Source organism: Stenella coeruleoalba, assembly GCF_951394435.1.
Source record: "Stenella coeruleoalba genome assembly, chromosome: 21".
NCBI lineage: Eukaryota > Metazoa > Chordata > Mammalia > Artiodactyla > Delphinidae > Stenella > Stenella coeruleoalba.
In genome coordinates, this window is record NC_137167.1 from 8,734,537 (window position 1) to 8,761,805 (window position 27,269).

The 27,269-nt window shown below is 39.3% G+C and overlaps 1 protein-coding gene and 1 long non-coding RNA gene across 7 annotated transcripts in view; one reads left to right on the plus strand and one right to left on the minus strand.

The window, feature by feature from the left end:
- Positions 1–27,269, plus strand: part of LOC307179760 — a 115,491-nt gene that overhangs the window by 14,246 nt on the left and 73,976 nt on the right. The gene's annotated exons all lie outside the window — the stretch shown is intronic.
- The window catches only part of UNC5D (unc-5 netrin receptor D), a 597,345-nt gene continuing 582,344 nt past the window's right edge, over positions 12,269–27,269 (minus strand). For all 6 annotated transcript variants that reach the window (XM_079909331.1, XM_079909333.1, XM_079909330.1 and 3 more), the window contains one exon: positions 12,269–17,253. In XM_079909331.1, coding sequence (XP_079765457.1) covers positions 17,049–17,253 — 205 coding nt within the window. In that variant the 3' untranslated portion in view covers positions 12,269–17,048. The remainder of the gene's footprint in view (positions 17,254–27,269) is intronic.

The following is a 27,269-nucleotide window of genomic DNA, read 5'->3' on the forward strand; positions in this document are numbered from 1 at the left end:
TGGTGCCACGATGAGAACCTCTGGGAGACCTCACTCCGATTAATATTCCCTGGGATTGAGGTTCTCTGTTAGTCCAGCAGTTTGGACTTGGCACTCTCACCACAGGCACTCAGGCTCAACCCCCATCCCAGTCGCTTGGGGGTTCCTCTCATCCCCTTTGGTGTCCGAGGTCCCCCACCAGCACCTGGTGGGTGCCGTAGTTCTCTGATGTGGACTATTTCTAAAGTCTTTTATGAATTTCTGACAATATTTTTTTGGTATTTTGGTTTTTTTTTTTTAATGTTTTGGTTTTTTGGCCATGAGGCATGTGGGAACTTATGTCCCCAACCAGGGATCGAACCCACACCCCCTGCGTTGGAAAGCAAAGTCGTAACCACTGGACCACCAGGGAAGTCCTCTGTATCCTTTATTTTTGTCTTAGATTAAAAGCTATCAGGCAGCACAAATCAAGTCCTTAAAGCTCATTGAATTCTACCACTACAAAGAAGCAGCATAGTTTTAAGAGCCTGGACCTTGGTGTCAAGTAGATCTGGAAACAAATCTTTTGTTTACTAGCTCTGTAATTTAGGGCAAGTTACTTAACCTCATGGGTTTTGGTATCATTTATAAAGTTGAAATACTAAGTAGTGCAGATCCTGTCATTGTGAGTATTAACTAAGTATGTAGATTTCAGTACAGTATTTTACAATATTATGTAGTCAAATAAGGGAGCTGCTATTATTATCATATTATCTGGCTAATAATTCATTGACTCAAAATCTTAGAACTATTTTAGTTGAGTTCTCTTTACAAAATCCCCTCCAAGTAGTAGTCTGACGTCTGTATGAACACTTTCAGTGACTTGAAATTCTGAGAGTTTATCCTAGTTCTAAAGAGCTCTGTAAAAATTATGCTCGCTATAAGGAATTAAAAACAAACAAACAAACAAAAAAACACCTCTCCCTGGAGTTTCTGCAGAATTGGTCCTATTTCTACCACTTGGGACCAGGCAGAACAAATCTAATCCCTGTTCCATATGACAGACTTTGAAATACTTGAAGACAAATATCAAGTCCCCTTGAATCTAATTATTTTGAAAATAAAAAAAAATAGAAAGAAAAGGAGGGGAATTGGTTCATGTCAGTGATAGATGAAGCCTTACACATTGAAACAGGTAAAAGAAGAGATAAGTACCTTAGAACTTCCCCTCTACTAGTTGCTCCAAAATGAAAAGCTGTCTCCAGAACCTCCCTTTGAAGAAATCTTGTGAGCATTATTGCAATACTTTGTCACTACATTTTGGAGACTTACCTTGACGGTAATAACATAAGTGCTACCAAATGGTCTGGGAAATAATCTTTAAACATATCTTATTACCAGAATGTTTATTTTCATCTATTATTATACTTTAAGCCTGAAATGGATAATAATAGGAGATGCTCTGTTTTTACAAGGCAATAATGTGGTGTCTGAGCAGTCAAACTTTATTGTGAGGGAGATAGCAGAGTAGGTTAGCCCAAAGCCTGCCTCTCTGACAAATGTAGACCTGCTAACCCTCTAGAGGTCTGATCAGTCTCAAAGTTTTGTTAACAGATTTAGTTCTTCTTCCTACTTCTGTACTTGAGTTTCTGACTTTTATTCCAGGTATTGTGTTCGAAACATGCACACCTATCATCATATCTTCAACTGAAACCACTTTTAAAACTACCCACTTAGATAAAAACGTGGAGCTATGAAGACTTATGACTGAACCCTAGGACTGGTCCTGTCCCCCAGCTCTCAGCAGATTCTCAGCCTGTAGGTTCTCCTTTCAGATCTCAATGCATCTGATTGTGTCCTTCCGACAGGTAGTCCCTCCTTAGGGTCTATAATGAGAAGCTAAGGCGGGAGGTGTAGACTATAGCCCTTGGGCCAAATCCAGCTGGTTACCTGCTTATGTACAACTTGAGCTAAGAATAGTTTCTTTCCTTTTTATTTATTTTTTTAAGGTTTAAACATTTTACTTACATATTTATTTACTGAAGTATAGTTGATTTACAATGTTGTGTTAATTTGTGCTGTACAGCAAAGTGATTCAGTTATATATATGTACATATATATACATTCTTTTTCATGTTCTTTTCCATTATGTTTTATCACAGGTATTGAATATAGTTCCCTGTTCTGTATAGTAGGACCTTGTTATTTATCCATCCTATATATAATAGTTTACATCTGCTAATCCCAAACTCCCAGTCCATTCCTCCCCTACCTCCCCTCCCCTTTGGCAACTACAAGTCTGTAATTTGGGGTGTGCAGGCTCAGTAGTTGTGGCACATGGGCTTAGTTGCCCTGCAGCATGTGGGATCTTAGTTCCCCCACCAGGGATAGAACCTGAATTAGAAGATGGATTCTTTACCACTGGACCACCAGGGAAGTCCCATTTTGTTCTTTTTTTTATGGCTGGGTAGTACTCCGTTGTATATATATGTACCACATCTTCTTTATCCATCCTTCTGTTATCGGACATTTAGGTTGTTTCCATGTCTCAGCTATTGTGAATAGTGCTGCTGTGAATGTAAGGGTGCATGTATCGTTTTGAATGAGTGTTTTGTCCAGATAATATGCCCAGGAATGGGACTGCTGGCTCATGTGGAAACTCTATTTTTAGATTTTTGAGGAACTTCCATACTGTTTTCCACAGTGGCTGCACCAACTTATATTCCCACCAACAGTGTGGGAGGGTTCCCTTTTCTCCACACCCTCTCCAGCATTTGTTATTTGTAGGCTTTTTAATGATGGCCATTCTGACTGGTGTGAGGTGGTACCTCACTGTAGTTTTGATTTGCACTTTTCTAATAATTAGTGATGTTGAGCATAAGAATAGTTTTAAAATTTTTAAATGGTTGCAAAAATTTTTTAAATCATTCTTATGTGATACATAAAAATTATATGGAAATCAAGTTTCAGTGTCCATAAATAAAGTTTTATTGCAACACAGCCACACTCACTTGTTTAAACATTGTCTGTGACTGTTTTCTTGTTACAGTGGCAGAGTTGAGAAGTTTTAACAGAGACCTTGTAGCCTACAAAACCTGATGTTTACCCTCTGATTTACCAAAATGGTTTGCTCATCCCTGGACTAGAGAATGAAGATCTGGTTAGTGAGAGGAGTCAAAAGTCTCGATCTAAAGGAAAAGAGAAAAAAAATCCAAGTGTTGCCTTGGGAGGGAGGGACTTACCCCAAACAAAAAAAGTGTCAACAAAGAGAGCATGACACTGTTTACATGTTTCAATGAAAGTCATGAATAAAAAATGACCAGAATCTTTAAAGATTCCTTAAAAGCTTATCCCAAGTTTAAACAGCTCTATGAAAATTATGATCCCTAAAAGGAATAATAATTTTAAACAGTCTCCCTGTATTTTCTGCAGAATTTATCCTATTTCTACCTCTTGGGACCAGGTAGAACAAGTCTAATCCCTCTTCCATATAACAGAGTTTCAAATATTTGAAGACAAATCTCAAGTCCCCCTGAGTCTAATTATACTGAAAATGGGGGGGAAATAGGAAAGAAGGAAAAGGAGGGGAATTGTACCTGTCAGTGATGGATGAAGCCTCACACATGGAAACAGACTCCCTCCCCCGCCACAGGCTCTCCACTTTATATTAACTGTGAAAAACAACCCTCAAATTCAGGATTGGCAACTGCTTAGATTTACACAAGGATGGAGATAGGAGACTTCTGTTTTTCCCTAGTGGCTTCAGATGTTGAGTTATTGATGTCAGTGACAAAGAAGGGATACCGGCCTGCCAATCATTTTCTATCCTTCAGTGCAGAAATAATGGATCCTTTCTTCACGGTGAAATGTGGAGTAAGTCTTTCCAGGAGCACCCATACTATTTGTTTTAATGCAGTGGCTCTTAGATTTTATTGCTCCTAAAGATCTCCGGGTAAGGTTGTGGAAATGCAAGATCAGTATGATTATTAATCTCTGGTATTCATTCTAAAGTGATTGTGAGATTCAATCTGAGGTGTAAGACCCAGAAACCTGCATTTTTAATAAACACTCTAAGTGAGTCTACTTCAGAGGGCTCATGCTTTGAAAAATACCGCTAAATTGCTTAGATGAAGAAGACAAGTTTAAGTTGCACCCTGGTTCCAAACTCACTGCCTGTAAACTTTTGTATTAAAATGTCCCTAGGTACATTTTAACATGGTTACTCAGACCAAAACCTTGGGGTCATCATTGATTTCTTCCTTTTCTTTCCCAACATCCATCCATTGTATAAGCACGTGCTGCCAGCTGTACCTTCAGAATATATCTGTAATTCAAACTCTTCTCATCACACCTAAGCAACCACTTTGAACCAATCCACAATCATCTCCGCTCCCCATCCTTCAACTAAGTGGTAATTGTCTTGCATCTACCTTTTCGTCCCTACAGTGTATTCTCAAGCCACGCCAACACTGCTCAGATCCCTCGAGTGTCTTCTCACTTCACATGATTACAAGCGCAAACCTTGTGGGATCATATGTGATCCACCCCCTGACTTCTCTGAGCTCATCTCCTCCTACTCTCACTCAGACTGCTCCAAGCCACCCAGACTTCCTTGCTGTTCTTTGAATAGACCAGCATACTTCCACCTCAGGACTTTGGAAGTGACATTTCCCCTGTCTTCAGTCCTCTTCTCTCAGGGATGATCTTGATTCACTTGTCATCTCCTTCAGCTCTTTAGTCAAAAGTTGCCTTCTCAGTGAGACCCTGCCTGACAACCGTACTTAAAAATACAACTCGAATCTCACCCCCAGAAATCCCATTCCTCTTTCCTATGTGTAACTTACTCTATATTTAGTTTTTATTCTTTGTCTCCCCCTCCAGAAGAATGAAACCTCTGTGAGAGTGGGGTACTTAGCTTTTATTTATTGTTGTAGTCCACTGCCTAATATAGTGTTTCCCTGATAGTTGGCAATAATAAATATCTTGAATATTTTTAAAATATATATTTTTCAATAAACCCAACATTTGGGTAAAGCAGTGAGCCAGTAGAAGGCACAATTTAATGGTAAGTTGTGTTTCCTTTTTTTGCCAAGATTGTAAAGGATGATAAAAAGAAATGATAGTTTGTGCCCATAAAAGACAGAAGAGAAGTATTAACCTCTTTCAGGGATGATAATAAATGTAGAGTTGACCTTCGCATTTTATATAATTTTTCACTTATGATGTTGTCAAAATACATTCATATTGATGATCCTTCCCAAAGTATTTGGATTTTGAGAGCAGTGATGCTAGGAGAAGAGATCATCTCTGTTTTTCTGGGCATTTTAACCAAATTATTTAACCCTAGGTATCAGCAAAGATGAAGGAACAAGTATGGGTCACTTAGAATTTTTTACCTGCATGTCTAACAATAATTTGGTCTAAAAACATTCATTTCAGATCTTTTATCATTGACAGTAAGTGTGCAGTTCTCATTCTGTTAAAATACCTGCATAGCATTTACTGGAATATAAAGTTATTTTTCACATGCGATATTTCTTTTGATCCCTGCTGTAGACATATATGGGAAGTGGGACAGGATATTCATGATGCTGATTTTACAGATGTGGAAATTGAGACTCAAAACGTAAAGTGAATGGTCTGATACTCCACTGGTAGGCCTGAGAGCTAGGAGTAGAATTTTCTTCAGATAGTGCCTTTTTTTTAAAAAATTGAAGTATAGTTGATTTACAATGTTGTGTCGTTAGCGCCTTCTTAATCTACTCTGGGCTCTGTCCGTTTAACTTCACAGCATCTCATCCATGGCTGGACACCAAAAACACCTTTTTTGAAAGGAAGTGTAGATTGAATTTTTCTCTGAGCTTAAAGAAACCAAGGTTATTTGATGCAAATCATTTCATTGTTTGTAAAGGTGCCTCCAGCTTTTAAAAGTGGTCTTTATAAGATTGAACAAAATAGAGCTCATCCCCACGAGTTTTAAGGATGCATTTTTAATTAGTTTTAGAGGAACTCAGTTAAATCAAGCATTCAGAGGCAAGAATGAAAATGTTAAAAAGGTTGCCATGGGTTTATCATATGTTTGGAGATAAGAAATTTTGCAAAATGCAAAGAAATGGGTTGATAGATGAGAAAAAATGAAAGATAATCTGGACTAAATTAATTTAAGATGGAGGACCCAATTTATTTCTTATATGTCTTTAGCAAAGTGGATCCCAAAATGTGAACTGTGAGATGTTACTACATATTCATTAAATGGGAGTTAGTAGTGATATATATTTGGAAAATGTTGTAGACAGTAGGCTTGGCTGAGTGATTAAAAATGCACATTAGCATAACTTCTTTCTTCAAGTTCCCTACTTCCAAAATGTGAACAAAACTTCATTGGTTGCTAGAGGATTAAATGCATGAATCCATGTACAGTGCCTAGCACATTGAAAGTATTCAGAAAGTGTTGATTACTGTTATTATGCAGAAACCTTTGAGAGGTCTCACAATAAAGAAACATCTAAATGTGATGAACTCAGCTTTTCCCGAACATGGCTAACCATAGGGTCAGTACCTAATAACAGCATAGAAGTTTGGAAAGTGCTATTGTAGAAAATCTAGTGGGTCCTGAGGACTAGAGGCATGAAAAACAGTATAACAGCCTCCTGAATAACATGCTTATTATATACTTATCAATGCTAATCTTCCTGTTTGAAAGCTCTCCCTCCTTTATCTTTTTAATGATTTTTTATTGAAGTACGGTCGATTTACAATATCATGTTAGTTTCAGGTGTACAACAGTGATTGAGATATACAGTTTTTTCCAGATTCTTTTACCTTATAGGTTATTAGAAAATATTGAGTATAGTTCCCTGTGCTATACAGTAGGTCCTTGTTGATTATTTTATATGTAGTCATGTGCATATGTTAGTCCCCACCTCCTAATTTACCCCCCATCCCCCATGCCTTCCCCATTTGGTAACCATAAGTTTGGTTTCTATGTCTGTGAGTCTTTCTGTTTTGTGAATAAGTTCATTTGTATTTTTTTTATTCCACATATTGATATAAGTGATATCATATATTTGTCTTTCTCTGTTTGGCTTACTTCACTTAGTATGATAATCTCTAGGTCTATCCATGTTGCTGCAAATGGCATTATTTCATTCTTTTTAACGACTAACATTCCATTGTATATATGTACCACATCTTCTTTATCCAGTCATCTGTCAATGGACATCTAGGTTGCTTCCATGTCTCTCCTCCTTTATTTTTTTTTTCCCCCTCCTTTATTTTTTGTCTGACAAATTCTTACTCATCTCTGATGGAGAAATTGAAACCATGACCCAAATTCTCCACCCCTTTCTGTATCCACACTCTTTGCACTGTGATTTTGCAGCAATTCTCATCAAGAGGTGGATTCTATTTCCCTATCTCTTGAATGGGCTGGTCTTGTGAGTTATGTTGGCCATGAGACTATTATAGAAATGGTGGTGTTTCAAGACGGGGTCTCCGAAGACTTGACATGCTTCTCTCCCTCTGCCTTTACTGTGAGAACATAGCCAGCCTCACCTATTGGATCATGAGACACATGGAGCAGAGTTTAGTTGGTTCTATTCTAGCCAAGGCCCAGACATGTCAGGAGTCCAGTCTGGAAGAGCCAGCCCAGCTAACCTCCCTGCTAACTGCACATACATGAATGAGTCCAGCTGAGATAGCCAAGCCGGGATCAGGTCAGTGGGACCCCCCAGCTGACACATAAACCTGGAAGAATGAGAAATGTTTATTTTAAGCCACAAATTGTAGGGATTTTACCAAGTATTATTGAAAGAGCTATATTAATACACCATCTTTAAATCTTAGCCCAGTAGCAACTTGACCATGGAATGTTCCCTCATACAACACACCCTGGTCTCCTCCCCCATTCTCCCTTAACAATCTACACTCACCTCTTTCATCTGATGGTATGATAATCTTCTGGATTATCAGAGAGTGTGAGCTTCTTGAAGGTCGAGTCAATGTCTTTCATGTATGAATGCCCAACTTGTAGAAGAGGGGTTGGCACATACAGGTGACAGTGCCCAGGTAACTCTTTGATGTTGAAATTGTGAACACCGTCATGTTTTTAAGGCCCTTGTGTTGTTTGAAAACCAGAAAATGGGTCATCTCACTGATGGAGCATCTATTCTATGCCATATTTCTATCATTTTAAACAAAATGTTATGTGTCTTCATGAAAGCTACCCTTTTAATATGGATTTGCCTCATTCTTTCCCGCCTCAAACCATTCTATATGGGTGGAAAATGGGACCTCAGTAGAGTTTTTTTTTTTTAAGCTCATTGTATTAAGCCTTCACGTTTATATTTGAAAACAAATTTCATTTAACTTACTTCAGGGATAGTTTAAGACATAGTTGTTTTTTTTTTCCTTAAATAGCTTTCAGGTATCAGAACGACACTACAGTTGAGTACGTCTTTGGCCCTTGTTGTTACTTTACTATGTTTATGCAGTTGGTCCTCTGTATTTGTGGGTTCCCCAACTGTGGATTCACTCAATCAAGGATTTAAAAAGCTCCAAAAACCAAAACTTGAATTTGCTGCACACCAGCAACTATTTACCTAGTATTTACATTGTGCAGTTGACCCTTGCATAACGAGGGGCTCAGGGGCTCAGTTGAAAATGTTTAACTTATAGCCGGCCCTCTGCATCCAGGGCTCTTCTGCATTCACGGGTTCAACCAATCACGGATCATCTAGTACTGTAGCATTTACTACTGAAAAAAACCCCGTGAATTAAGTGGGAGCCACACAGTACAAACCCATATTGTCCAAGGGTCAACTGTATAGATATTATAAGTAAGCTAGAAATGATTTAAAGTATACAGGAGAGTGCTCGTAGGTTCTATGCAAGTACTACGCCATCTTATATACGGGACTTGCGCATCCACAAATTTTTGGTATCTCTGGAGGTCCTAGAACCAAGCCCCGTGGATACCGAGGGACAACTATATAATGAACACTCTAGGGCATCTCTGTTCAGAACCCGAACTCGCCAGTGACAGGTGGACATGCTTTTATCACTACACTGTTTCTTGAACATTTACTTTGTGTCCAATGAGCTTGATATGATCATCTCCTTTTAATGATAGTTTCTTGATGAAGGTCATGTATCCAGAGAATGGCAGAATTCGGATTATTCCCCCAGACTGTGCTGATCTCAAAAACATTTTGTTGGGCTTCCCTAGTGGCGCAGTGGTTGAGAGTCCGCCTGCCGATGCAGGGGACGCGGGGTCGTGCCCCGGTCCGGGAAGATCCCATGTGCCGCGGAGTGGCTGGGCCCGTGAGCCATGGCCGCTGAGCCTGCGCGTCCGGAGCCTGTGCTCCGCAACGGGACAGGCCACCGCAGTGAGAGGCCCGCGTACTATAAAAAAAAAAAAAACCCAAAAACATTTTGTTAACTGCTATGCATACTGCCTCTCTAAAATAACACAAAACCTAACTCTCATTGGTTGCTTACTATTATGTAGTGCGCTAAGGGCTTTACATGTATTTTTTTCCTCTCATTTAATATTCAGACTTTGGAAAGAATCTAAACTTCTATTATCATCCCTGTATTATAAAGTAGAAATGCCAAGTGTCTTGCTTGATATCAAATGCTACTGGTAGAGTGAGAATTTGATCGTGGACTCTGTTATCTATAGAAAATGCTAAATATTTTTTAAATGAATGAGTAACCCCTATCAGAGTAAGTTTGATCAAATTCTAACAAATGAATATTGGCTACATCAAACAAACCTAGATTAGCCCAAAGTAGCTTAAATCCACTCAGAATTAGTTCTTAACTAGATGAAACATTTTTATAATTTTTAAAAATTATTTTGAACAGTTTATTACAGGTTGAAGCTGATCTGTTAAGTTTTCATCAGGATGAGCTAGTTATATCCGGATCTGTATGCCAGCCCACAGCCTCCATCTAGTTGAAACTTGTTCTGACCAACTCAAATTGGATTTATTTGCTCTAATGATACAAGTAATTCTGAAATTTTTGGTGTGGTTCTGCCTCATCATACTAATTTACCTAGTAAGTTAATTAGAATCACTTAACATTCTATCAGTAACTTAAATACGTTTTAATCAGCTTGAAAGCGCTGCCTACCTTAACACGGTCAGAAAGAACAGTTGAAACCACTCACAGCCACTCTGTGAATATTCATACCCATTCCTAAGTCCCATCAGATGATCCCCCAAAAGCTGAGGAAATGTTGCCTGTACTCCCCCCCTCTTAGAGCTCCATCATATCCAGTAGATCGATCATACACATAAAGGTGTTCAGAATCTAGAGCAGAGAATGATATTTTATTCTGTAGATTTCCAACTTGGGGAAAAAAACTGTTACCTTTCTGTGAAAATGGTTTAAAAAACCAAATTTGGAAAACACTTGGTTTAAGCCAACTTTTGACCTTTTCATTGATAACCAACTAGTTGAAGCAGATCAGAAACCATCTTCTAGTAAATCATACTGTTGAAAATGGCTCCAACGAGTTGTAAGTAGTTACGATTGAATTCTCGGGAACTTCTGGCATTTTAAAAACCATTCAAAACAGATTCGGTCTGTGAAGATGTATTTGAAATGTGCAGCACTGTACTTGTTTTCTTAACCTTTTCCCATGGAGAGGCAGAACACTTTCTAGAGTGTCTGTAAAAATAATGCAGGCATTTTGAGGAAAAAGATGAATGGTATCCCAGTTATGGTACGGCGGGTATCTCAGAGTACATTAAACTATATCCCAAGGATAGTGGTATGTGTGTGCATTGGAGTGGAGTAGGAATATTTAGAAGATCATCTCAAAAAAAAAATCATCTCATCTTTGCTTCCATTTGCCTCATTTTAAACTCCTTCTTGAGGACAGAAGGAGAAATTAGGTTCAATATATAGCAGGTATTAGGAAATTGACCTTGATGTGAAGGGCATTCCAGCCCCTGGCTGACTGTGGCAGGAGGTGTGTAGAGGGGATCCTCATTGGCAGTTCAAAGTTCCACTCTTGGAGTATCCTAAAATGTCAATAAAAGACTCTTTATTCATAAATAACTGATATGCAGTAATTTATGTCTGTACATTTATCTCGAAAAGTCTGTCATCATCCAGTTTTTTGCAAACTCTACATAAAACATCCAAACCGTCCATTTTTGTTCAATACAATATAACACAGCTGTTTGGCATTACCAAATATATATGTATATATATTTATAGATATGTACATGTGCTGAAAAAGAAGCCAGTGCAGCCTTTTCTAAGAAGTCCATCCAAGTATTTACTGTACAACATTCAGAATTTACATTGATAATACAAGGCACAAAAAGTGTGGTATGAAGCCAAGGCCATGCTTTATTCAAACTCTCTCCTCTGGCTTGTTCACTCCTTCAGCTTCATGTCAAATTAAGTATTCAGTTCTGCTTTTTTTTTTTTTCGGCTTTGAACACATCAAATGAAAGTTGAGAGTGGAATGGGTTTGAGATATGAGTCACTTGAAAGAGCTACCCTCCCCATCCCCGAGACACACACACACACACACACACACACACACACACACACTTTCCCAAAATAAAAAGAACAAAATGAAGTCTGTTTTTAAAATTCTTCCATACAGAAATGGAGGTAAACCATTACTCATATATATATATATATATATATATATATATATATATTTTTTTTTTTTTTTTTTTTTTTTTTTTTGAGTTTGGGTCAGGAGAATCAGCCAGTTTTCCTCTAACTGCTTATATTTGCAGTATTTCTAGGTCGAGACTTACTGGATTGCATGCACCAATTAGATCCAATTCTGAAGAATGGGAAATGTTAAGTCAGTCTTTATTCCAATTTAGAAAGGGAGAAAACTGTTTTCCTTACTGGAAAATTAATTCCCACAGATGGAGTGTTTCCCACCTTCTTATAGAGAAGTTTTGAATGGGAGTGGCCAGCATCATCTAGGGCGGGCCTTGGAAGGTGTTTCTGATTGAAATATTTTAGTCACCCTCTGTTAAGGCTTAAATGGAAGCCTCCTGGGAAGGGGTGAATCTCCCTTCAGTATCATCAGAGCTGCTAATGGAGGGATATTAGAATTATTAGATCTATTTCTGATTGCAATATCTGTTCCAGTAATGGGACAGCAGGCATGATATTCTGCTTACAAACTCCCCTCAAATATCATGATTCAATAGAATCACAGTCAAGTTTCTATCCTATATATCCAATTTTAATGGAATTGTATAATTTGTCCATTTTGGATGTAAGTAATGCTTGAGATAGGGAAATACTTTTGGGGTGAGCACAGTTTGAAGCAAAAGGACATTTTCACTGTAATCATGCCTTTTGTAAAATTATTTATCACACATTTCCATTCATGCAAAGAACTACATTACCAAATTTAGTTATGTATTTTCTAATTCAACTTTTTTTGGGGGAGAAAAAAGTACCCCTTGCTGAACTCAATAATAGGGATGGGGGAGGACATTTTTAAGCTTAGGCTTAAACATTGAAGCTTACTGCCTTTTTCATCTTTGGGTTCAGATGGAGGGTGGGTTCTAAGACTTAGAGCTTAGTGTTACTGTCTTAAATCCACCTCGTGAAGACATTCCAAATCCATGATCTTCACAGAAGAAGGAAAAATCAAAGTAGCTGCTTCAAAAACCACAATTATTCTATGTGAGTTAAATTTCCTACTTCAGATCACAGTACTACACACTAGTGACTAACGGCCAGGTCTGATTTCCATCCCCTTTTCTCTTTTGAAAAAAATCACAGCATACAAATTGTCATCTCGATTTTGTTGATGAGACCGGAGCTGGGGATGTGAAAAGTCCATGGTAGACACTGGCTCTCCTAGAATTACTTTTGCAAAAAACACCACATGCTGTCAACACAGCCAAACAGCTTTATAACTGCAGCTTTTGAAAGAGTTTGGAAAGTAAAAACACAAAATATGCAACACATCTAAGATTAGTAACATTTTCACTTTGTGACATTTGACGAAATACAGTTTTGCTTGTAGTTCAGGAAAATTCTATGCAGACGAAACAGTGGAAACGGCGGAAACGGTGGCCATTCAGCGTTTGGCTAAAGCAGCGATTTTGCAAATACAGTGCTATGGTAACTAACACCAGAGGGATAATAAAATGTGTCACTATCTGTAGGACAGTATATTTTGTTCTCCCATTTGCTGTAGATGTCACGCCTAGTCCAGTCAATGGGAGTTACCAAGGATTCAGAACTCTGCAGTGTTTCATGAGGAAACTTAATGAAAATGAGCCACACAGTGGGCTGGAAAAGCACGTTTCTCAGCTCCTTCACGGTTCCTGTGACCTTCAGGGCTCTGGAACAAAGACCCTCGAGAGACCTTCACCTTCAACACATCTGACTCAACACCTTTACAGAGGGACTAAGAAATTGAAGAGAAAATGGCCAAAAAGGAAAACCAAAAGCACATCAAAAGATTCTGTAATGTTTTGAAATTCACAGGTAGATTGGCCAGACGTTTGGCAAGTGGAGAATACCATCTTCAACCAACTATCTTTTTAACATTCTGCCTTTGCTTATCAATCCAGATGTTGAGAATTTCTATCAAGGGAAACAGCTGCAATAAATCCAGAACTTTTAATCCAAAGAGAACCCTGTTTTAGTGATTGGATTTCACATCCTCTCTCAAAGTCAACTGAAAGGAAAATGACAAGGGGTGTGGCAAAGGAGAACACCTGCAGCTGAAGATAAAAATAACAAAAAAAGAGAGAGAAGTTCCCCTCCTTAAGGAGAACTGTGTCAATTCCTATTCATCTCTTACAAAAAGACCCTTAAAATTTTTGTGGCAGTACATCTGAATTTTATGAGACTTCCTGCGCCGGTAAGGGAAGTTTGCCTTTAAATCCGTAGCGTGAGCTTCCTTTTGGCTTAAAGGAGTTTTAATGTAAACTAGGAGGACTGCACAAGCGACGCCGTAAAAACTATAAATTAACTTTAGAGACTGCAGTCTGGTTAAGCTGGGAAGTGCAACATTTTGGTGGCATCCTTTTAAGTCATGTTTAAAGCAGGACTATTAGACTTAAATGCTTCTGAGGATTGAAAGATTTGGCATTAAGTGGGTTATTCTGTAAAAATTTGAAGTAACCTACCAAGTATGAAAGACCACCTTTAATTTCTTTTTTCATTTTGCACTAGGACAATAAGACTTCGAAAGTAAGCGCTTGGGCTGATGAGTAAGTAAATCTCTTTCAAGAGAGGCATTTGTGTTGTGATATGAAAATATTAAAATTGAACCAGGGTTTAGGTTACAGTGAGTAACCGCAAGTTCAAGTGCCAGCTAAGTCTATCTGATCTGCAGTTTCATGCTCCCTGCCCTCCACCCTCGCACACACACACACACACACACACCTTGGTCTGTAAATCTCAAAAACATGGGTTCTCTTTGGAATCCTTTTGTAAAATACTGCATAATCCTGACATGCAATGGCCATAGAATCTCAAACTGTAGAAAACCTACAGAAATCCTACGTATGGTCCTAGCAGAAATAAGTAGGAGAAATGTAAAGAGGAAACAATGGACTGAAAGATGGATTTGAACCTTGGGCTGAAATCCGAGATGACTCATGTTCCTATGCTTCCTTTATCACTCAAAGGGATATGGTGATCAAGTGCATTTATTTATAAAACCCAGGCCAAAAAAAAAAAAGAATAAACACATGGGCGGAAATTCTAGACAGTCAGGGATTGATAATAAATTCTTATCTTAAAATAATCTAGATAGAATCTAGGGGAAACTTTAACATTTTTCATCTGTTTTAAAATATTAAAAATATATCAAAAATCTAAAAAAGATCTGTGTGGATTCACAGAATAGATAAAAACAATTATAAGGCCAATTAGAAGGGAAGAGGAAAAAAGGATAGGATGTTTAAAACAAAAATCCTCCAAGATGGACAACAACATATGCTCCACACTGTACTTTCTATAAGTTCCTATTCATTATAACAGTTTAATGCAGATTCTTTCTGCATACCACCCATGCCAATCAACCCTCTGGTTTATTTTGGGTGGATGACCATCTACTTCCACTTCTATCTCAGAAATTATATCCCATCATTATGTTAGATGATTAACACTTTGATGCTTTCTGTCTTTTGCTCCCTGGAAGGAATAAACAAGTTGAGTATACTAGCAAAAAGGGTATTTTCCTGATCTAGTTATGGTATTTTGAAAATATGCTCAACAGTTCTAAGAGGACTTTAATATGCCTTTGGTTCCTGAGAAAAGCAAGATGCTTTTTGAATTTCATGCAGCAAAGCCTTCCATCGATTACAGGGGACCTTCTATACCACACATTCATTAGAGAGAATGGCCAACACATTCAAGAGTTACTTCTTCAATGCCTTACCCAGGATGTTATAAATTCAACCTATTTTAAGTCTTTTTCACTTAGGTGGAGATTCACAACATTTTTTTAAACATGGGATCTACAAAAACATTGTTTCAAAAGTGGATCACATCCCTACTGCCAAGTACTCCCTACCTCCCCCATTCCCTGACTGTATTTATTCTAATGGGGCCAACCTCTAAGTAGCTAATCAACCTTGTGGTTAATCGAGGTCCTTGACTTTGGTTGTCCTGATTCTGGACAGCTAATTAAAACATCCACCAGAAGATATTCAGGAGTAAATCTGTTCATCTGTAGTCTACCAGGACATCCTGTCAAAAATGATTAAATAGGATAAAAGATGGAGTGAAGTGTAAAGATGGGGGTTGTGTATTATCTGCAGATTTCAATTCTCCACAGTATCACTGCCTCTCATTTAAAATGTAAAACAATATATTAATGGTCCTGGAAAGAAAGCATGCTTGGTGAGGTTGAATTATCAGAGCTTGAAGACTCCTTGAACAATGCATTTGGTTTCTCAGACATTGTGGTAGAGGTATCCCTCAGGTCTATGTACTCGGATATCATTTAGAGCAAAGACCATCGGCTAATTTCCCAAGAGGCAAAAGGAGGATGACCTATAGCCCCATGGAGAGATTCTGTGATAACATAGTACCAAAAGGCTAGAAAATTCAAGAAGTGGATTGTGAAGGACAGTAAACCTCCTAATCCCTTCGTAACAACTGCGCTGGGGAACTAAATCAACATCTGCATCCTAGAATAACAGCTTATTTGAGGCCTAAGGCATCTGCAGTTCATGTTTCCTTGGACCTGATTTGACCTCCCTTGTCTCTGAATCTGTATGATAAGCTGCGTTCTGATAGCTCTTGCAATTTGAGTGGCTTAGCTGGGAATAGAGATGGTCCTGCTTTGAGTTAGAAAATAAGAAATTTCCATATTGAAAAGTCTATGCTCCTTGAAACTTTCCCCCTAGTGTAATTCATAAGGAAGGGGAAGAAAGAATGTGGATAGATTTGGTCCTTGGAGAAAATGAAGGAGGGGTAGGTACGCTGCTAGAGCTAGCTTGTGATCTCTCTACCTCTTGATCTTGTTTCCATTAAGTGGCTAGGATAGATAGGGAATTGGTGCTGGTGTGGTGTACTCAGATTCGAAATTCTAAATGCCCTCCTTGACGTTGTTGAAGTCCTACAGATAGGTTGGCAACCGTGTTTCACTTCTAAAAGCCAGTTGACAATGATTGCTGGCATCCCGATGCCAGTTGGTAGAAAACTCAGACAATCTGGTGCCAGAATCAGCTGGTACTTTGGGGCACATCATTAAAAATCTGTTGCAAAACATGCACTTATTGAAGCTCTGCCTTCCCAGCTTTGCTGTAGCTCATCTTTTCCCACAGTTACTTTTATCTAGATACGCCCTCGCTTTTATCCTTGCCACTCCAAATCTGAGAAGTTCCTCAGCTGTGAACCTGAGTGTGGCTTCAGAGGAGACACATATATTTAAGAGAGCTTGTACTTTTCCCTATGAACATATTTTACCTATATAAAATGCAATTTCTTCAATCAGGGATGCTCACTGATTGTAAATGAAGGCTGAATTCCCCAAGTGCCACTGGGCAGAAACCGCCTCTTTCTTCCCCCTGTAAAACAAATGTCCCGAAGTTGGCCATCACTCTCTCATGAGAGGAAGTGGACTAGAGTCCATTTTGCCTGCTGTAGCTGAAGTCGGCTTCATCCAGCTGGGATTCCTTAATGTTCGAGAGTTTCGTGTGTGTCCTCCCAATCTCTTCAAGGGCACAGGCCAGGGAGTCAAGGTCACCATCGTGCTGATGACGAGCTTCCCACAGGTTCAGAATGACAGCAGACGGGCTACTTTGTGTAGCAAAATAAGATAAATTCCTGGACAGAGAGTTAAATAAACGAAATGACAAAAATAGAAATAAAGGAACAAATACAAATCACTATAAGGGAATTAAAAATGAATTGGAACAGATATTATTAAAATAGGAATAAAGAGCTCCACGAACGCAGGTCTGGGGACAGTCCAGTTTGTATCCCAACGCTAAACTGAAACTGTACTTTGGAGGGTTACCAATGACCTTCTTAATCCTCCATGTCTCTTTTAGTCCTCACTTTCCTTGAGTTGTGTGTGTGTACATGTACGTGTGTTTCTCTCTTGAACACCCTCTTGAAAAGCTCTACTTCATTAGCTTATGTGATGATAGAACTCATTCCTTTATTTTTTCCCCAAAATATCTGACCCCTCTTTATGTCTCTCATAGTAAACCTAAGGGCTGTGAAAATTTTATCTGTGTCTTCTTGGGTTCGTATACTAAATGGAGTACTTATCAGCTCCAAGTGGACAGTGTCTAAGTCGGCATCTCCTGTTTTATAGGTTAATAATGAGCTAGTCACAGATCTCTGAACGACCTTGGGACTGCTCCAGTTAGATATAGCTTTCCACTTCCTCAGACTCGGGGCATCAGGAATCCATTGGCCTCCATTCTAACTATAACAAATGTCCCAGTAATTACAACCATCCTTCTAATCTCTCACACTAGGACATTTATTTCTGAGTCTTCTCTTTGTTTCTTTTTGACAAACTCATCAGCTTCACTCTTCCTCTCCATTCATACTATTTGTATTTAGTTTATGCTCTATCATTTTACGACTGAATTCTAGCAGAAGCCTTACGGCTCTTTATTTCTCCAAACTCTCTACTATACCTTGCATTCTATTTCATAAATCATCATATCTACTCCACTTGTTTTCAGTGCCTGCCTTGGTCTGGCATCAAACTAGCTCTGGTAATATATATATATATATATTTTTTTTCCCCTCAATATTCTTTTCTCCTTTGAGCCATGAACACTGGCTTAGGTAATACTTTGTTCTTGCTTTCATCTAGTGTATTCTGTTCACTAGGAAATGCCCACTTTCCCTCTTTCCCCTCTGTTTATCAAGATCCTATACTCCTACAATGCCTGGATTGTAGATAATTCTCATGTCCTCTCAAAGTAATTTATTTCTTTTCTCAACTCTTTTTACGCTTCTGCTTAAATTTTCATGTGAGTAAAATGCTTATATATTCCATGTGTGTGACCTCTGCCTTCTCAGTGTGACTGCAGACACCTGAAAGAGAAGGGTCATAGCTAATCATTTTCTGATTCTACAACAGCACTTATAATACTATGACAGGTATTTATTCCATATCCATCAGCTGACTAGTTGATTGCTAGGAGCTTGTTTCAGATGATATGGGATCTTCAGTGAAAACAAATGATAACCCTTTGGACAATAACTTTGCTCTGATGAAGATTGAGACAACACAAAGGATTAAAAGGTCACAGCTTTTCACAGGTACTTTTGCAGCAGGGATAGAAATGTCACCTCTGGTAAAATTCTGATGAGTTGAAAAGGTTTTCCAGAGTCGACCAAGAATTGCCCATTTTGAGGATGGTACAACTTTGTATCACCAGACTCGGCATATAATCACAAAGCAGACTCATGTAGCCAAGAGCAAGTGGAAGAGAAGACAAGCTTTTAAGGGCACGTTATCATTCACAAGCAACATACACACATAGTAATTCTGAGTGAATAAAGTGCTATTTTATTCAAAGGTCTTACGACACTACTTAAAGCTAGTTGGTTGCCAGATAGCACAAACATCAGGGTATGATATATGCTTTCCACTGCGTCTGAATCTTTAATTGAGAGAGGGAGAAGGCCAGCTTAAAACTATTCTCTCCAGTTTCTTTTCCTTTTATCTTTCCTTCCTTCTCCCCTTCGCCGCCCTCTCCATAGCTGGCCTTCGAATCAAATATGGTTATTTATTTCTCCACTAATAGAAATGGCAAAGCAAATGTTGCTTCTGTAGTTGAAGAGATCCTCGTTCCTTTTATTCAAAACGTTGTTTTGAATGCTGCCACTTCCTTTTAGCTGTAGGGAGCTGTTTTGGGGGGACGTTGCTGTATCTCCTGGTCTGTAAATAGATCGGTACGCCCCAACCAACGTGCAGGCAGAATACAAACGGGAGGAATAGCTGAGAAAGAGGCAAAAACTGAGAGGCTGTGTGAGTGGATTCTGGGTGGGCTGTGTGATAATGTCTTTCCATGTAATTTATGAGAATAGACCATGGACACACATTGTTTCCTGGAGTGGGGAAATAATTCTTTATGCTCTCCATGGTCATTTCAAAAGAAAAATAATGCTGGCAAGCACAACAAAAAGCAGCACAGATTTCTCATAGTATTGAAGGTTTATATTTTGTATTTCCTACTGAACCACAATGGACTAGTGTCTGTTGGAGTGACTAGATCCTTGTGATCCTATTAACCCCAAAGCTACCCTTTATTCTATACCAGGGGTTGACAAACTCTTTCTTTAAAGTTCCAGACAGCAAGTATTTTTGACCGTAGGGGCCACATCTGGTCTCTGTAGCAGCTACTCAACTTTGCCATGGTCGTGTGAAATGGCCATAGACAATACATAAGTGAATGTGCATGTCTGTGTTCCAATAAAACTTTATTTAGAGACACTGAAATTTGAATGTCATACACTTTTCACATGTCACACCACATATATCACTCTTGTTTTGTTTATCCTCCTGAAACCGTTCTAGCTCTGGGGCTATAGAAAAGCAGGTGTTGGGCCAGATTTAGCACCTAGGTCATGGTGCTGACCACGTTCCATGTTGTCTTATAACCCAAACTAGATTTCCAGACATACTAGCAATTTCAGAGAAGATGAGATTGAACTTTCATTTTGTGCTGCATCTGAAAATAAGCACCTAGAGGGTGAACGTTGCTGGGTCCTCAAGCTACATGTCCTGCCCCAAGCACTCTGAGACCTTTATCCTTGGTATCATTTGGGGAGCTTTGACATTTCAGGACATGAGAAGAAGATCTGGGCATGAAAATGCAAAAACAAAACTTGAGGAGAGGCATACAGACTATGTTTTGGAGGTTGTGATGAATCCTTGTCCCAACATGCTATTCAAAATATTCATGAATCCAGTTGCAGTGTGAAGGTGTTTTAAGTGCACCTGCCTAGAAGAAGAAGAGAAGAGCTGGAGGATGACTCTTGCCAGCCACTTGGTTCTGAGAAGTCCTGCAAACGCCCTGATTTGTAGACTAGGCACCCAGGCCAACAGGAAGCTAAATGATCAAAGAGGCAGAAATAGAACTCTCCCTTGGCATGGTTCTCTGAACATACTGTAGCAAGTGAAATGTGCTCCCCAAAGCACGTTCCAGATTGATGCTCTGAATTTATACAAGTACACTCGGCAACACACACAAATCCCAAATTCCACTTAATGTTAGTAAATACGCGTAGGAGCATATCAGCCTTATTAAAAATGATTCAGTCAGCTTTGTGATAAACAGACATCCTATCAAACTACACTTACTTGTCTACACCAGAAGAGTTAATAGACAAAAGACACTAAAGTGCTAATGCTATAGGCTGTTTCTCAAACACAGTTGGGTTATTTTACTGCTTACATGTGTGCAAATGCATTATGATTTTTTTGAAAATTGGCATACCCTATATCCATTTGGTTCTCTCCATACCTCCCTTTTGAAATTATTTTGATCCCAATCTGTGTGACCCATTTCTCTTCATAATAATGCTGGTGCATTTGGACACCAGCAGGTAAATGCATCCACAATTCAGGGAACATTGTTAATACTAGAAAGTAGAATTCATAGCAATAGTTGATTTCCTGAGTCTTTGATTATTATTATGGTTTTTGAAATGAATAAAGAACATTTGGCAAAAGCAGTCATCTTGAAATTCCGGTGGATGGCTCAAAACAAAACAATTTTTTCCTTTCTCTTTGGAAAATGTTTAAAGAAGTAAATGTTTATTATGCTTGCCTTAGACGCTTCATAGTGTTACTTCTTTATGCACTGAATCTTTTGTCATAGCCTTTTCAAATTCTGATCGACTGAGGTAATTCTGAAAGATAAGATTTATTTTTTTGTGGTTCATAAAGATGCTGCATACTGTGTACATAAGGTTATTTACTCTCTAAATTTAAAGAATTTACTTTAGAATCATCCTGTGTCTTCAGTTTATTTGTCCTAAGTCCTGCAGACTCAGTGACTCCATCTTTTTCTTTGGAACGCTCACTGAAAAAGTCCAGATGAACTAAAAAACCACATGCTAAGACCGCTGAATAGATTTATCCGTGTAAATTCACTGAGTAGTAATAGTTAATTAAGTTTAATTTCGTTTTCTTGAGCCTACATGCTTTCTATTCACCTGAGCCCCTGAGGAGTTGTTTTATTACTATGATTAATTTCTTCTTTCTGAGACTTCCTTATCTGCGCTGCCCCCAGCCCAATTAAAATTCCATTCTTTTATGCGGAAGCCAGGGCAGAATTGGGAACATGAATCTTTAGCAATTTCACTAGCTAGACAGAGGCCAACTTATAATGGTGTATATGGGTCAACCACCAAATTTTTATATAGAATCTGTTTTCAAAATACATCTTCAAATGAATGGCCACATTAAACTAATAACGAAAATTAGGTTATTTCGAGAATTTCTGGAAATAGTTATTGTGCCATCTGTTTTCTTTTTTGGGTACAAAGAGGAAGAGAGAATTGAGGACCATGATAAAATTCTGCCATATAAGTCCTTATATACTGTTGCAGTGCAGGGCTCATGTTATGGAAAGGAAAGGTGTCTAGGTGGCCAGTGTGAATTGAAAGATACCACCCTTTCTTTAGTACTTGAAAGCAGTATTCAAATACAAATGTCTTAGGGAATAGTAACATCTAAATCCTCAGTCAGTTAACAAAAAGATTAGATAACAGTAACAGGACGGGGCATAGGTCTGAGACTCTGTCGGAGCCCTGGGGACCTGCACGCAGGAAGAGCTACCAAGGGCACGTGCGAGCTTAAAGCTGGAGTCTGCCTGCTTAGGGTCTTAGTTCTGTCTGACTATGTGTGGCCTATAAAGGACTCCCTTTCATTCTGAATTCCAGATAACAAAGCTTTTATCTTAGTTACTCAGAGCCATGCTACCAGGGGGCTGACATGCCTATTTGAAAGCTGTAAGCTCTTCTTTGTAACTAATGGTGAGAATGAATTTCCTCTGTAATAAAACCTAGCAGGGGACCACATCTGCACTGCAGCCTAACATCCTTAGCACAAGAAGACGCCTCATCCCAGGTACCTGCCATACTTTCATGCAGAATTTAGGATGTCACCCAGCACTTCCAAGTACAAGGGAGCACTTGCACCTGTAACATTCAGGCAGCAAGTATGTTTCTATTCTATAAGCTGTTGCCATTTATATCTAAGTCAACTTTTTTTTTTTTTAAAAAAAAGCATATTTGAAAAATATCTTCCTGGTAGGTTGGCAGCATAGAAGGTGAAAACTAAGTTAAACTGCCTATAATAAATTGGGAGACATCAATACAAGGACGGTGCATAGTCCTACTGTATAGTACCAAATAGGGAACTGAAACATAGTCATAATGAAAAAAAAATTAATATCCCCGCTATCATCGTAATTGTCTCATTTAATGAAAGCCTCTTATGTGACCAAAACCAACCCTCCCTATGGTTCTTTAAATGCAAATAGAAGAGAAAAGCCATTTATACTGGACAGCGGTAACTGGACCACAGCATAAGCATTTGGTCCATTCCTCAAGCTTTCATCCCCAAACTTCATCCTCACTGGGTACTCAACAGCAGAGAGCAGCTTTCAGGATAAAGCAAGTCTGTTTCATTTCCTAAAGATTAAGCAAAAGATGCTTGCCATAACGTCACCTCTGCCTATTGCCCCCCTGTGCCTTCAAGTGAAAGGAAGCTGGTATGGGAAACCCAAAAGGAAAAGATACAGGCAGTTGAAACCAGGCTGAGTTCCACTCTGCTGTGCCCCAAAGGTGGTACATTAATTCTTTTGGACCAATGAATTTGGCAATAAAATTCCCCTCATAGTTCTTCCTTTTGCCTATTTCATTATCTGGCTCCTGAAAGGGACCAGCAAGGATTCTTCCTTCTTTGGAAAATATATGTTAGCCCTGGAGCCTTCAGAACCCGCTGTGGGTTTCCAAACAGGAATAAAAACCAGTTGTAGACTCTCGTTTTCAATTCTCCAGTTTCATTCCTGGTAAGGCTCTGACAGTTTCTCATATTTGGCAATGAAAGGCAATGAAAACTGCAAAATCAAAGCTCAACTTTTCTTTGAATTGGGATATAGCATAGAAAAATACGTCTCCTTTAATGTTCCTCTTCAATCATGTTGAGACATTTTCAAGAATCCTGAGGGTAAAGGAGAATGACCACTATTTGTTCCAAGAGAAAAGACCAGAGTGCTAATCCTGAAGGGGGAAAGGGAGAAATATTGATATCTTTCCTTTTGCAAAATACTCAGTGTGTTTCAATAAAACCTCACAAATAATCGCAAAGAAATAGTTAAGCACTTTATCAAAGGACTCTCTAATGAATTAGGCAAAATCCTTCCCATAATTTCATTTTCTCAAATTATGAAAACATCACATCCGGGGATTGTGACTTTGTCAGCTTTTCCAGGTCTCTCTGAGACAGACCCGTGAAGGGGATTATTTTGGCTATAAAGGGGCTTGGGCATGTCCATCTTATCTGAAAACTACATTAGCTTAAAGGAGGGAAACCTAGTCCTTTAAAGACCAATGCAAACTTGCCCCTTGTCACCACCCCTGCAGCTTAGAGTGGGAGCGCGACTTTGGTTCTCTTGGAGGGATACAAACAGCTTCTCTCCCTTATTGCCTTTAGGAGAAACACCTGCCACTTATAAACTATATACAGTTTGTTCATGGCCAAACTGGCCCTAGGCTGTCTTCAGATTCATATTAGTAGGCAGTTTCATGAGTCCCTAACTTAAGTGGAATGAAGCCTGAACACCCACCACTTGGCTGTGTTGGGTCCCTCTGGCTTCACACTGAGGGCTCTTCAAATCCAGACTCTGCACAAGTCCATTGGGCCAGAACCAGAAAATCTGATTTGAGCTTTATCATATTTTGCCTCCAAGGATCTGTGTGATGAATGCTATCTTCCTGTGCATTAATTCTCCTTAGAAGAGTCATGAATATTGATTTTTGGAAATGGCAGCCTCACATCCATTTTTATTATTTAAAGGTTAGGATGTGTTTTCTAGCCTCTAGTCTGCAGAGCCCAGACAGCTTCATTTGGTGTAATCCTAGCAAATCCCAAAACACAAGAGTGAAAATATCTAGTCTCACGGGTCCCTGGGTGACCACCCTTGGCAGTCTGCCTGTGAAGCAGGCATTCTGTATATATTTTGTAATCACTTTCTCTCACTTTTTTCCTCCTCCTTCCTTCACCCCAAAAGAAAGCTGGTCCTGGGACTTCCACTTCTAGTGAATTCTCAAGAGTTACCCAGACAGATGAATAAACTGTCTTGCAACCTTCCTCTGTCCTTTCCCACTGCCCTCTGGCCATTCACTGTTCCTGTGTATCCAATTAAGAGGGTGGACAGAGGGAATGAAAGGATTTGACCTCAACTGAGAAGATTCTGCTTCTCATTAGAGGCCCTGTTAAAAGATTTGGTGGAAAAACAAGTTACTGCAGCACTGCTGATGAGCCATGAAGTTTGAGAAATTTCATTTGCTCATGATTTCTCTAGCATCACCCAAAAACATTAACATCCAAAATACATTTGAACTGTTTTACCCAACTGACCAATAATAACTAGGTTTCTCTGGCAGTGCTTACGCAGTTTCAAACAAGCGTACTATTATGAGAAACTGTTAATAAGGTGTGGTTCATCTGCTCCTTTCCATCTTGGAATCCTTTCTTCCATTTTGGTCACTTCCCTTCTCATCCTCTTGTATCTCATGCACTTTATCCAGCATCTGTTCCCACGGCAACTTGGTCAAGCTGGCTATGTTTTCACAAGGGTTTCTGGAATATGAAAATCGTGAGGCCTTAAAGAAGAAAGATTCAATAGTAGAATTTCAGGTGCCGAAGGATAGGAAGCCTCCACAGTGTCAGCCATGTAACCTGCTCTCTTTTGAGACCAACTTGCAAAATCCTTTGACACTTAATTCAGTTCTATTAGGAGGCAAGTTTTTTGTTGGTTTGTTTATTCGTTTTGTGGTACGCGGGCCTCTCACCGTCGTGGCCTCTCCCGTTGCGGAGCACAGGCTCCGGACGTGCAGGCTCAGCGGCCATGGCTCACGGGCCCAGCCGCTCCGCGGCATGTGGGATCCTCCCGGGCCGGGGCACGAACCCGTGTCCCCTGCATCGGCAGGCGGACTCCCAACCACTGCGCCACCAGGGAAGCCCCAGGAGGCAAGTTTTTAAGGTCAAGTATACTATCCAAAGAAAAAGTTCATGTCATTCATTCAAGACAAATTTCTTGAATTTCCCCGAACTAGACAGTACTATCTAGGTATGTCTAACTGTAATTAAAAAATAAAAAAGTATCATAAAAATACAAAGTGCTATGGAAGTTTAGATATGGAAGATTACTTCTAGCTGAAGCAGTTAGTTTCTGATATTATTTAATTTGTTTAGTTCTCAGCAAAGCTCCCCACCATCTACTCCTACATGATCAACTCTTTATTAGTCCCACCTACCTACCAATCACCTGTGACCAAGAGCACTGAAGAGGAGAGTTATTGCAGCTGGATCTGTAGAATAAGTGTGCAGTCTCAGCTCTAAAATGCAGCAAGCATGGACTCTGAGTAATCGTCAGTTTGCCCACAGAAACTGTCATTGCAACTGTTAACTATGACATTCTTTGCTAGGCTGTGTGGCTTATTTATCATGATCGATATGCCAAGCAAGTTGCAGAGCCACCTGCGTTGCTGCCTTACGTGCACCCACTGACATGTCTCACATTCTAAGCCTTTAACTTCCTATTTCATGTATCTTCTCTCCTATTCAGATCTAAGTAGAAACTTGTTAGGCAAAAAGGCAAATTATCATCAGTGACATTTGCATTTACCGAAAGGAGAACATTTCCACTGGCAACGCGATAACAGTGAATGTTTCCTTCCACTCCCTTTGAAAGTGCTTCCTTCATGGTTTGAGGGCTGTTGCTTTACTAGCTTTTCACTTTTGGAAATTGAAGGGAAGGGGAGAGTCAGGTAAAGGTGCTGTCACAAGATCACGGTAGGTGAATTCCCTAATAGCAGACCGACTCTGTGCTTTGTGATCATCTTTCTCTCGTGATCCCAGGGTTGATGAAATCTCAAGCTATCCAACAGCTTTCTTACCCAATAATACCGGCATATTGACAACGTCAGATTTCTGTGTTTTAACACACATTAATGATCACATTAGTGACTGATGATTATGTAGTATAATAAGTACGATATTATTTGTAGCCCTAAGAGAGCAAGCCCAGTGATTTGGGATTACACAATAAGTTGTGACAATTTAATTTAAAATCTCCTTCATCTCTGTCCCGTATGTTTCTTCCCATGTAGGAGAAGATACATTTCTGCTACAGTAGTGGAAACGTTTAATGAACTTGACAATTTCTGCAAAATGAGAATGGGGATTAGCTGACATGGTGCGAGGTGATTTTCCATCATCTTTCTCTTTTGGCTTCTCTGACTATCTTCGTGGCCATCTCTGCCGGAACAACACCAGCTTGCAGAAAGGGGCCTTATCTTGTGCCTTAGCTTAGCCGCAGGTGTAACTCTAACTGCAGCAATAGGTCCTATGAAAGTTTTACTAAATGAGAGCAGACTCGTTTAGATGAGGGGTCAGCAGACTATGTACTGTAGGCCAAATACATTGCTTCCTTTTGTAAATAATGTTTATTGGGACACAGCCCCGCCTGTTTAGATATTTCCTGGGGCTGCTCTCACACCGCAGAAGCAGAGTTGAATAATTGCTGAGTAGTTGCAATAGATCATATATGGCCTAAACTATTTACCGTCTCTGG